Below are 13,421 nucleotides of genomic sequence, written 5' to 3'. Positions count from 1 at the left end.
GATTACAATTCAAAAATTATAATTATTTAATAAATATATTATAGTCGTAGTAGCACTAACGAAAGTTCATATCTAATTTTACTCAACTGATCACATAAAAATAATTTACATATTGTAAAAACTAATTATTGGTATTCCGTTTTTTTTAAAAATTCGAAGAAAAACTTGTACTAAAATCGTCATTCAAATCGGTTTCAAATTTTTTTCGTTAATGATTCTAATCATTATTTTAATAATAATGTGATACCGTGTATGTTATGTTCCTAAAATGAGTATTTTTCAATCTAATAAAATTTTATATATATTAGTAATACTTGTTATAAAATGGATTAAATCAAATGGCACGATATATTATAATATTTAATTATTATTTTGAACAAAAGATGTATTTTTCGACACCCAACGCCCAACCCTTAACAAACAACAACCTTATATATACTAACATAAATTGAAAAAATGTTAAAAATAACAATTTTTGGTGCAAATGGCTGAAAATACTCATTCTAGAAGTGGATGGCTGAAAATACCGTTTTGGATACGCATTTGTCATTTGGGTATCGTGTTTTGTACTAGATACGCATTTGTCAAATGGGTATCCAATTTATTTTTTTTAAGATACACATTTGACAAATGCGTATCTCAATGGTAATACCCAAACTACAAATGCGTATCTTTAGTAATTTTCTTAGATACCCAATTCTCAAATACACTTACCCAATTACAAAATGCGTATCCAAAACAGTATTTTCAGTCATGTATTTTAAAAATAGGTATTTTCAGCCATTACACCCAAAAAATGGGTATTTTTATACATCACCCACATAAATCTATCAGTAAGAGACAAGAAAACTAACTTGGAGAAGCGGAACAAAATATTTGAATTGGCATAATCAATAATTTTCTCTTTTAATTGATATTCCAAGTTATACACTTTACCTTTTTTCTATTAAATTAACTTTAATTATGAGCAATAACATTTTACAAATCAATTATATATAATAATATTGTCTATGCTTTCGCTAGAGATTAAATTTTCTTTCAAACATAAGTTTTTGTGACAATTTTTTTTGTGATTCAAACACTTTGATTAATTGAAGGATTGATAATACAGTGCAACGAATTGATCAGCCTCCTTCACAAGTTACAAGCACTGTTGTAAAAAAACGCAAATCGGACCTAAATAGTGAGGTCACCTTCTAGCGCTTAAACGCTAAAGCGGACGCTTAATTGGTTTTAAAAACGGACTCTTAATCGGATTATAAATAAATAAAAAATATGTATATATTAAAAATAATGAATAATTTTTGAATAAAAAAATAACATTCGCGCATTATAATAAATCAATAAAATAATCATTCAGAAAAAGATAATCAACTTAAAAAAATACAAGTAACATTTAAAAATATCAAATTATACCTTTTTTTAAAATAAGATTTATTTTTCTCTAATTATTTTTAATCCCCCTTTTAATTGGTCAAAAACCGGTTAATTGGTCAAAATTCACTTAATTCTGCTTAAACTTTATTAAACGTTTAAATATCCGATTTTGCATTAATCAAAGTGCTTTTATCTCTGATTCCGCTTAAGACCCCGCTTAAACGTCCGTTTAATGCGCTTTTTATAACACTAGTGAACGAGGTCCTTGAAAGGCTGATTTGAATTATGTGCTAGACATATAACACAACAGTACCACTAATGGAAATCTTGCGATTTTAGTTTTTTGAACTGAAGGACTCAGAAGTCATAGTACTCATGCATGAAACCGCGGAACACCTCCTATCGAATTATGCCAGGCAGTTGAGCGTCACAACTCAGAAGAAGATTATCTGGTCCGGAAAAAGATAGCAGACTTCAAACTAATACAAGAAATTTACTTAATGAGTTACTTCCGTTATCTCCCACTTGCTCACCATCGAGAAATTTCCTGATAGCATTATTCTTGACGAGTTGAAGTGACGTTTCTGCACATACAAAATTACAGTCAGTAGAAACTAGGGGAAACATTAATCTTCTAAGAAGCATCAAATAGCCAATTTTAAGGTATGACATATAACAAAGATTTGTCAGTTGGAACATACATTGGTGTAATGGTGTTCATCCAATTTTAGAGTTTGATATATTAGCAAAAGATTTGTCAGTTAAGGCATCCTACACCACATACAAGAGTTTGATATATAGCGACAAAAATTCAGCCAAATTATCTCAAAAATGCACGTTCGCACACAGAGTGAGATCCCACAGAGATAGACAAGGACAGAGTATTTTAGTTTGAGTCAAGAACCTTACAAGATCCAACCATTTTCAGCTAGAGTTCTTGTCTTGCTCTCAGTTTCTGTCTGCTCCGTAGATGCCTTCACCCCAGGACCCAGGTGGAGGATATTCCTATATAAAATAGAACAAAATGGGAGATTCCGATTTAGCAGGAAAAAAGGGGAGGGGGAGCTTTCAGTCAAAGTAACACTGAGCGCTACATTTCAGAAATCAGAAACCACAACCCCCTACTTCTCTCATAATAGATGCATTCCAGGCCCCAACGTTTGCAGCATTATTTATAGCCACATCTTCCCTTTTGAATTATATAGCTTATGTATATAACTTCACATTTTCCGCAATAAAATAGCTAACAATTCTTGGCAAGTTGGAAGGAAGAATATTGGAATTACAATGACATTTGTCAAGTTAAAGAATGGGTAAGCATAAAACTTCAGATCATGTTTGGCATATATATTAAAATGTATGACTACATAATTCAAGTTTTTATACAAATTGTGAAAGTCAGAAACATACTGCAAAGTGCAAAAAAATAGATAAGGTATGAACATACTTAAAAAATGAGAATTCACAAAGGAGGCAACATCTTTTTTAAAAGATGGGAATAAACAGAATAACACAGAAGGCAATTTGATGTGGAACTGGATTACTGAGAAAGTGCAGAACTTAATCTTAAGTATAGATATGTAGATAGCCCTCGCAAAGTATTTTTCGTTAAAAAGAATTTACCAAAATACTTTTATTTAGCAGTACAAGCATCAATTTAATTGGCATCCTAGAACTCATCATCCCTCCTTGCATTCACCTATTTTCACAAACTATAGTTTACGTATCAATATATCATCCTAAACTCAATTTAGAACAAGATAAATTTAAAGTTCACTCTACTGGTGAAGTGAAGAACATGGCAACTCCATATATTAAAGCATCAGCTTGCAAATAAATAAAAATATTAACTCCGGACGAAATTCTATTGAAGAAAACCACAAAATTAGATGGACCTCCATTAATATTGGACTTAGAAACTGTTTGTCCAACAAAATGAATCTTTATCAAGAACTATCAAGAACAAAGATATCTAATGATTAAAAATACAATAAACTAGGAAAATCTGCTCACCCACATTAAATCATCTTTATTTTACACCCTTTTCCAATAATCCAATATTACTGTTAAAATAACAAACTTGAATGTTTTTAATTTTTAAAATACTCCTTAAACTAAAATTCCCTTAAGTTAGTACAAGAGCTATACTACTCTCATCTAGCTTCCATCACACCACCTTGATACTCTATGTACTTGTGTTCCAAACTAGTTGTATTGCCAAAATCCAATAAGAATTTCAGTTAAAACAATCAACGGGGGTTGAAGAAAAAAGACAGGATACCGCTGTACGGGGGAGGGGTAAAAAAGTAATTTGCGTGTACTGTGCTATTATACCGCAGTACGGGGGAAATTTTTTAAAAATCAGGGCCGTTTGAGGGACCATCCAACGGCTGGGAAACCGTTGCGAAAACCGTCCCAGGCAGCCAGGGACCATCTGATATACACTGTATATACTTGTATTTTTTGTGTTTATAGGTACATATGAACACACAACAAGAACATAATAAAACAACTCGGTGCTTTATTAAAAATTTATTCGATTTTATTGCTCATAGACCTGACAATTTGTTCGTATTTTGTACTCGAATTTCAAACCCAAAACTGACTTATTTTGGATTCGTGTACTTTCGTGTTCGTGTACCTCCGTTTTTGTGTTGTATTTCGTGAAAAATTGAATATTAATATAAACAATAAATGTAAATATTGGATTTTTAAGTAAAGACATACAAACTTATATGAAATATGTACATTTAAATCATTTATAGTTACAACAGTATAAAGCTATGTAATATTCTAACATATTTATTATAAATATACATATTATATTTACATATATTTAATATAAATATATATATTTAATTATAAATATATTTATTTCGTGTACCTTGTATCGTGTCGTGTCCGCAAAGGGTAAACACAAAACCGACACAATATCTCAGTCGTCTACCTTTCTGTGTCGTGTACTCAAAATGCAAACAAAGATACTAAATTTCCGTGACCCGTTTTAATGTCATGTGAAGAATTGTCGGGTTCAATTGCTCATAGTGTAATTGTTGTTTGTACTTGGATAGTATACAACTTACAAACTATAAAGTTTGATAAGCAACAGGGTGTTTGGGAGATACATTAGTGTATATTTTAATTGTTGTTTATAATGATCAATAATATATTACCTTACCAGGCAAGGGACCAAGACGTAAACCAATAGCGTTACGGTTTGGTAAGAGATCAGAATGTAGACCATTAGCGTTGAGGATCGAACCAGGCTAAAAGTCCTGATGTTCTTATTCACTTTTTTTCGTTTCTCCATTGCATAGCATATCTTGGCAAGCTGACACACTATTTTTTTATACTGCAATCAGTGGTTCTATTTTTTGGTAAGCTTTAAAATTGGATATAGTTAGTCAAATACACATATTCACCTCCATTCCATATGTGCATTTTCATAGTCAACCTTTTGTACATAAATATAGACAAGTTGCAAGTTTGGTATTGATGAATGAACAAACCTAAAGTAGCGGATCTACATTTTAATGGTAAATCATAGGCATAACAACCTAAAATGTATAACATACTAATACATTATGCCCATGGTAACATTTTTGTTATAAAGCATCTCAAAGAAAAGAGGCTATTGAACAAGCTTTACCATTAAAAAAAATAATTTACAAATCACCATCTCAATAAGAGAAAGGAAGCAGTGCTAATAAGGAGTAATTTGAACTTAAGTTGTTGAGTAATCGGTCACTTTAAAATCTCAAAGTGTTAGAGGAAGGCTGTTGTGCATATGTTGTGTACTTGATGATTACACAAACAAAACACCTAAGTAGATTTTACTTAGTGAAATAATGTAGCACTCGACGGATAAGGATTATAGTCCCGACGGATGATGATGACTTATTATCCATCGAGTGAGTAGCTTATGTAATAATGAGTCTGTAGCACATTTCTGCATACACCTTTGTATAGATTCTGTAGTAGCATATAAGTCATGTTGACTTTAACTAGATATGCAGAATAGGTTGATTAAATGTACATAGATGATGTATTGTAATTCTGCATAAATGAATTGAAGTCAAGTGCCAAAATAGCTACCGACGGATGATTAACAAAGCCATCGACGGATGATCAAATGACTATCAACGGATGTTTAATATAGCAGTCGACAGATGATCAATGAAGCCATCAACGGATGATCATAAAGTCGACGGATGATCATGTACTCAACGGATAAAGAATTCAAATATCAGTTGACAGTGACAACTGGTCACATGCGTCGAAGTGTATGCAAATGGAATGAGGAAGCCTATTAACCGGGTAATAGAGAACAAAGTAACAAAGCATTAGACCCGATAGTTTTTATAATGATCCTGTCTTTTGACTTTGTAATCTTGGTAATATATAAACCAAGAAGTGGCAAATAGAAACTAAGATCTGAGATACAAAAAGTAAGAAACATTTGTAAGCAGAATTATTAGCATTTCTCTGTATTCTCAGTAGTTCATTTTTGTAAGCAGCTGTGAGCATTCTTGCACACGGAGTTCTCTCGATATAATATATATCTCTGGTGGAATTGCTTAAATCCACCAGAAAATTTTTAAAGACGCTTGTTTTTAATTACTTGTGTTTTGGTTCACTTAAGTTTTTATTCCGCATTGTGCTAATCAATACACTTATATTTATATTCGAGTTCGAACAATTTTATTTTAAGAAAAAGGTTCAAGAATTCCATTCAACCCCCCTTCTGTAATTCTTACTATATTGTTAAGGGACTAACAAAGGCCTCAACAAAATCATATATTAAATTTCAACTTTTCCCGTCACTTAAAATCCCCTTTTTTGATTTTTGGGTCGAAGAGTGGATAATGGGCGCATGCGCCCATCTTTGGGCAATAATTTGTCAATAATTTGTCTTTGTGTCCATAATAAATTATGAGATATTTGGGGTGCCAAGGGACATCCGCTGACAGCGCTCTGATACCATGTTGAGTAATCAGTCACTTTAAAACCTTAAAGTGTTAAAAAAGACCCCAACATTAAACATTCAACCTCCAGTATTTTTAATTTTCCTTTATAAAACTACAATCCACATTGATCAAGATAGACAAAGTGTGCATATTTCGACTCTATATCGTAAGTTATAAACTTTAGCATGTCAAATTATAAATTCTGAAAAAAGGAGATAAATTATCAACTCAAAAATGTATTTTAACCATAAATTGATGATGTATGGAATAAAATAAAATTATCTTTTTGTTTCATACCATAATTTAATATTCTATCTAAGTCTCTATCCATCAGAGCTTAAACCAGATTCTATTGATCCATATCAGATTTACAGTCCATATATTGGAAATTGTTGATTTCTTGGAAAGAAACTCTTGAAGATGACATTGAATCAACTATAAAAATAGGAAGATATGATATATGAAAAAAAAGATAAGCACTGTAAGGAAGCTGTTAACTAACAAATGAAATATTATTCATTAACTTATGCAATTTATTATACTTAATGTTAAGTTGATAGGAAGCTATATATAAGCTCTCTACTATTCATTGTAGCATTGTCTAACTTTGTATATTCAAGAGTTAAAAATATATACAAAGTTAATATAACTGAGCTTTTACAAAGAGCTACTATCAAAGTTTGTCTATAGTTTGGTAACCTTTGTAATCATGAATTATATAATACAAATAGTTTTTACATCATTGCTTTTTATTGTTCACCTTCAGTTTATTAAACATATAAGAAAAAACAAAAACAAACATAAGTTATTACTTGTTATAAATATGAATATTCATCAATTATAATTTGCTAATTAGCTTCTTTAAGTTATGTTTCAAAAGTTTGGGTGAACATTAAACAATTGAATTTTTAATGATATAAAGAGTAAAAAAACTATTATAATGAGAGATATTTATAATAGAATATTGTATATGTCATAACACTTCATATACTATATTTCATATTTGTATCTTATTATTAATTACTCGGTCGTAAAAAAATGTATAAAATCACTTTAGATGTATTTAATTCTAAATTTAATTCTATTATTTGATTGTTTATGACTCAATGATGCGTCATATCTTGTATTTTATTCTGTTTACTTAAATATCAAAATAATTTTGTGCAAGTATGTAACTCCTATCTACTTTCCTTATAATTTTCATAAAAAAAATGTAGATATACTTTATTGCAATAATACAAACAGTAAGATGGAAATAAACAATAATAGAAATACCTTAGATCAACAATATTACGACTTCCTTTTATTGCCCGCCGTAAATGCCAAAATTCCGAGTTGCATGTTACAACTTTGCGATATCATTACTTGCATGTCCTCCAAGTGTCCTTGCCAGCAAAGACTTCAATTTCAGTCGTTCACTCCTCTTGTAGTATACTTCCACCCGAAGCCCAGCTGTCCTCATCTTTACCGTAAAGCTTTCATATATAAAGCATAGCCATCTGATGAACTCCATAGTTATCCTTTTTCCTCATCTATAAAAAGCGTTGCCTGCCTTAATTTCTTTATAAGCTCGGACCTTGATTTTTTTCACCTACTTTCTTTGCTAGCTCTGCACTTCTAATTTTTTCCCCACATCACATCTCAGAAACTATGAGAATTTCAATCTTTCAAGAGTCTAAGATAATAGTGAGCCTTAGTGATGTTTGGAAGGAACTACGAGCGTTGCTAATTGTGCCATTATTATATGTTGCACTTGCTGCATGTGTGCTTATGTCCATTATGCTATTTATTGAACGACTCTACATGACCGTCGTAATATTGTATGTAAAAGCATCGGGGAAAAAACGATACACACAATACAAGCTAGACACCGTGCGAGAAAAGATGAAGCGGGATCGAAGCTATCCGAAAGTCTTAATCCAAATACCAATGTACAACGAAAGTGAGGTAAAATTATAACTTTACCTGTAGACTTCTTGTAACTATTATAAACATGTATAAATCATTATTTATTGTATTGCATACAAGAAAAAATTGTGTAACCGATAGAACAAATAATCAATAAACAATGTATAATTCATACAGATTATTTATTTCACACGACCATGGCGAACACAGCTTTTATATTAAAAACCTTCATTTGAGTAATTGGTTTAACATAAAATCATCAGTATATATCTCAAGAAGGATGACAATCAAAACATTTTACATATTACATGCTAGGCATGGGCACTTAATCAGTTTAAGTATATCTTGCACTGCGATATTCAGTTTCAGCATACATACACATATACTAGATCTAATTTAGAAGATCGGACTAAGGCCCTCAATCCTAGGACTTAAAAACCGTATATCAGCGGAATGAGTGTCTGGTACCAAACTCTCTGAGTTTTATTAAGATCTATCTTCATATCCTTTTGTCCAGGTCTACAAGCTCTCAATTGGAGCTGCTTGTACACTTTCATGGCCAAGAGACCGGCTCATCGTTCAAGTTCTTGACGATTCGACCAATAAAACAATAATGGTAGTATTTTTATCTCAATCAAATTAATTCCGGAACTATACTTGTTGGAAATGAATGTGTAATCTGATGTTCAAATGCAGGAAAATGTAAAGGCAGAGTGCAGGATATGGCAAAATGAAGGCTTGAATATTAAGTATGAAAACAGGGCCAACAGAAATGGCTATAAAGCAGGCGCTTTGCGAGAAGGGTTACAAAAGCAGTATGTTGACGAGTGTGAATATGTGGTGATATTTGATGCAGACTTTCAGCCAGAGAAAGATTTTCTTGAAAAAACTATTCCTTATCTTATTGATAACAAGGAACTGGGTATGGTTCAGGCCAGATGGAAGTTTGGTAAGACCTATGAATCTTTATCATGTTCAATATAATTTCCTGGATTATCTTATTGAATAATTTGTCCGGAATGATCAAGCCTTTAAGTCCTTTAATCTGTTTCTCAAGATAATAAACTAACAATATTTTTAACCTAGTTAACGCGGATGAATGTCTTATGACCCGGCTCCAGGAGATGTCGTTAAACTATCACTTCTCTGTTGAGCAAGAAGTAGGCTCCTCAACATGTCAATTTTTTGGATTCAATGGTAAAGTAAACCCCTAGCACGATAGAGTATTGGATTTGAGGAAGTAATAAATAACTCAATAATTTTTTTTAATATTATTCAAAATAATTATGTCCGTAGGTACTGCTGGTGTGTGGAGGATTCAAGCAATTAGGGATGCGGGTGGATGGAAAGAGCGGACCACGGTGGAGGACATGGACCTTGCAGTCAGAGCTAGTCTACGGGGTTGGAAGTTTGTCTTTGTAGGAGATGTGTCGGTAATTTCTATTTCAAACTTTAGTTTCATTCTTTATTCTAGTAGTATACGTCTGAAATAAAAAACCCCAATATTCTTTTATAGGTTAAGAATGAACTACCGAGCACCTTCAAGGCTTACCGATTCCAGCAGCACCGCTGGTCATGCGGTCCAGCTAACCTTTTCAAGAAAATGACAAAGGAAATTATGCATTGCAAAGTAAGACAACTTCACAGTCTAGTCACACCAAAAACCAACGACTCTCGAAAAATTTCACAAGCAGTTATAAATGTCCTTGAAAGAAACTTACATTTACCTTGTTTTGTTATACAGCGCGTGTCCATTTGGAAGAAGATTCACCTCATTTACGGATTTTTCTTTGTTAGAAAGATCGTAGCACACTGGGTGACCTTTTTCTTTTACTGTGTCGTAATTCCGTCATGCGTTTTAGTCCCTGAAGTTTATCTTCCGAAGGCATTGGCGATCTACATTCCCGCCATCATCACCCTTCTGAACACAGGTGGCACTCCCAGGTAGTACAATTTTTTAAAATAGTATAATACTTCATTTTAAGAGATATCTATCATATTTCATAGTATTTAGAAAAGATTCTAATTTAAATTTACCTGAAATGATACACTGATAAGCAGATCCTTGCATCTTCTTATCTTCTGGATTCTCTTTGAGAATGTCATGTCCCTTCACCGTACTAAGGCAGCAATAATTGGACTGTTAGAAGCAAGCCGAGTGAATGAATGGATCGTGACGGAGAAGCTTGGAAACAAGAAGAACCAAGCAAGAGTGTCATTTTTTAGATCCCGGTTCCAATGTGGGGAGAGGTACTATTTAATTACTGTTGCTCTACTATTTCATTGTCAATTAAGCTAACACCGGGAAACATTCAACCAATTCTCCTTTGTAACACATATATTGGGTTTGAACAGGATACAGAAGCTGGAGTTTGTGATGGGATTATTTATGCTTCACTGTGCCGTGTACAACATGTTATATGGTAATGATCACATGTTTGTATACTTGTTCTTGCAATCGGGAGCTTTTTTCACCATAGCATTCGGGTGTGTTGGCACCTTTGTGCCGGTGAATAACTGAAAATCAAGCCTGAGGATGGCACATTATCAGAACAACTGGATGATAATGTTTGTGAATGGTGCCAGAGAATTCTCGTTTTGCAAGAGGGCATAGTGAATGGTTCTGGGAGGTGCCCTATTTACTTTGTAATGTATGTCTGGTTTTTATCTACCTTATAATAAACTTTGTGCTTTTGGTTTGTAAGAGTTTGAAGAAGAGTACCGGTCAATAAACTATTCCCGCATAATAAATAAATTGGACTTCTGAATCAATAGTACGTGATAGACAACAGTAAATTTCGGATATATTTATCATTAGTTGCTCACAAGTATGTTCTAAAAAGGGCTTAACTTATTATCCTACTTCCATAGAATTGTATATTGCATTATTCTCCAAAAACACAATACAAAAAACTGCATAAATCTTCTGGCATCCAAAGGAAGATCAGGTATGAGGGTTGTTCTAAGAAATAGCATAGACATTTGTTTATCAGCTTATCTCTGTCCAAAATTCTTCACTTAAATTCCTTGATTGTCTACAATGTCTAAATTCCATGCTGCTTCTCGAAAATCTGTTCAATGCTTGAACTCAACTCAGTGCTGCTTCTCGAAAATCTAACTCAACTCATTTACTAATGTTCATCACTAATGTCAATAATTTACTAAGGTGCTTAATGAGATTTATCGATAATTGACTATCATAATCATGCTCTACCCCTAAAACTACAATCAGGCAATCAGCCTAATTAGTTAAATATCGAAAACTCACTGCCCATAAATATAATGTAATAACTTCAATAACTGACAAACAATTTAGGGTTCTTCAAGAGCCTAGCTTAAACGAGCTTTGACGTAACCGAGCACATTATGTGTGTTTGAGCTCCACCTCGGTAACTAAAGAGGGAAACACGAGTTTTTATCGAACAAAACAAGTCACAAAGCCAAAAATGCTCCAATTCAGCTAATTAAGTATTATAATTGTAACATGCCAAAACCAAACCCTAGGTAATTTGGTACACATTAATATAACACAACAATAATAATGCAATATGAAAGAAGTTTTCGTGCAGTAGTTGAACTCTTGTGCACATGGAAGGTCAGAAGTTCAACTACTAGCGTCGTGTGTAATCAATTAAAAAAATAATACCAATGCAATAAATTTATAACACAAATTTTGAAAATATATTCGAAAAGAAATATGAGTATATAAACAAAGGCAGATGAAGCAACTTACATCAGCATTAAAATGGACGGTTCAGATCAAATTTCACCACCAAAGATGATCTTTAATCCATGTCTCTTCAGAGAATTTAAATCATATTCCTATCCTCAGATCCTTTCTTCTCCATCTCGTGATTGACGTGGCGTGGTAAATCCCACGCGCCGCCACGTAATCACAGTAACGTTTGACACATCAGCGGGGTTTTAGCTTTTTACACGTATAATGGTAATGATTTTGTAAATATCTAGTATGTGGTTATTGGCATTTGGCACAGCACACGCTAAAAAATTTATTGGTAAAAATATTATTATTAAAAAACTCTACATCAATATTTTGGGATATCTCATGTACCCCTAGGAAAATCTGTAAACTATATTATTCATTTATTCTGATTAAAATACACTATATATATTATTTACAAAAAGAGCATTTATTTCAAAAAAAAAAAATTCGTATATGAGATTAAAGTATATTAATGCTCTTTTACATTTTATTTTATTCATCTAAAAAGATATTTATTATTCAATATCTCGCTAATAAGGTGTATCCGAGTTGTTTAGTGAAAAAAATTATAATGTCAGAATTTTTGTTCCAATTTATATGTATGTTAAATAAATTATTTAATATATATATAAGAATATATTATACTCCTTCCTTCTGTCCGATCTTACATGATTATTTGGCTTTTCACATATTTTTTTGTATTAGAAATATATACTTATAAATAATATATTTTATATTTTATATAAAAATATAAACTTTATATCTTTTATATAAGACAAAAAGTTGAAAATATATTATTTATAAGTATTTTTTCCGCGCACATCAAAATGCGCGAAAAAAATTAAATAAATCGGTGGGATAGAAAGTGTATGTATTAAATGCGGGGATCAAAATTCGGACGTGGATCGAAATTCGGACATGTCTCATCCTAATTTTCAAAATTAAAAAAAAACAAATTTATCCTTTCGTATCTTGAAAAATTAATCAATTTCTGCTGCGAGCAAAGCAATGATCCAAGGTAGGGCTGCACAATATTCCGGTCTGGATCCGGACCGGGTCTACCGGTCTCAGACCTGGACCGGATCGGACATACCCGGTCCGGTCCCCGGTCCTTAAAATTGAAAAAATCCGGTCTTCGGTCCGGTAACGTCCAAAACTTGAAAAAATCCGGTCCAGACCTGAATGGTCCTGAATTCATATATATAATTATTTTACGTTTAATTCATGTCTTATAAGATCATATATTAATATTAAATATTCACCCATATCATATTTTATTAATCCAAGTTAATAGATAATAAATTCATATAATAAAATAGATCGATCCTACACTTTAAATTACTAAATTACGTACTTCATATAATAAAATATTGATATTAATACTCTTAAAATTTTATATTTAGTTTTAAAATAATAAAATGTGTACTTACTTTTAAATTTTTATT

At 32.1% G+C, this 13,421-nt stretch overlaps 1 protein-coding gene and 1 long non-coding RNA gene across 2 annotated transcripts; one reads left to right on the top strand and one right to left on the bottom strand.

Moving 5' to 3' along the window:
* Window positions 1-1,592: 1,592 nt before the first annotated feature.
* Window positions 1,593-12,235, bottom strand: LOC141721525 (uncharacterized). Its single transcript, XR_012574774.1, has 3 exons — window positions 11,986-12,235; window positions 2,287-2,382; window positions 1,593-1,961 (listed from the first exon to the last, which is right to left on the bottom strand). It is a non-coding gene; the product is annotated as an uncharacterized LOC141721525 (long non-coding RNA).
* Window positions 8,115-10,956, top strand: LOC141721524 (glucomannan 4-beta-mannosyltransferase 1-like). Its single transcript, XM_074524467.1, has 9 exons — window positions 8,115-8,291; window positions 8,770-8,868; window positions 8,949-9,201; window positions 9,339-9,449; window positions 9,549-9,685; window positions 9,769-9,882; window positions 9,997-10,196; window positions 10,314-10,502; window positions 10,608-10,956. The coding sequence occupies exons 1-9, from the start codon at window positions 8,115-8,117 to the stop codon at window positions 10,771-10,773; spliced, it is 1,446 nt and encodes a 481-aa protein (XP_074380568.1). The 3' UTR covers window positions 10,774-10,956.
* Window positions 12,236-13,421: the final 1,186 nt, after the last annotated feature.

The sequence above is a fragment of the Apium graveolens genome, chromosome 4 (assembly GCF_009905375.1).
Source record: "Apium graveolens cultivar Ventura chromosome 4, ASM990537v1, whole genome shotgun sequence".
Taxonomy (NCBI): Eukaryota; Viridiplantae; Streptophyta; class Magnoliopsida; order Apiales; family Apiaceae; genus Apium; species Apium graveolens.
This window is presented reverse-complemented; position numbering and strand designations above follow the sequence as displayed.

What these genes read in the sequence shown, in the direction of transcription:
- LOC141721524 (XM_074524467.1), top strand. Translation starts at nt 8,115, where the DNA reads ATGTCCATTATGCTATTTATTGAACGACTCTACATGACCGTCGTAATA. An exon ending in TCTTTGTAGGAGATGTGTCG is followed by an intron (nt 9,686 to 9,768) that starts GTAATTTCTATT and finishes ATTCTTTTATAG; the next exon opens with GTTAAGAATGAACTACCGAG. An exon ending in AGGAAATTATGCATTGCAAA is followed by an intron (nt 9,883 to 9,996) that starts GTAAGACAACTT and finishes TTTGTTATACAG; the next exon opens with CGCGTGTCCATTTGGAAGAA.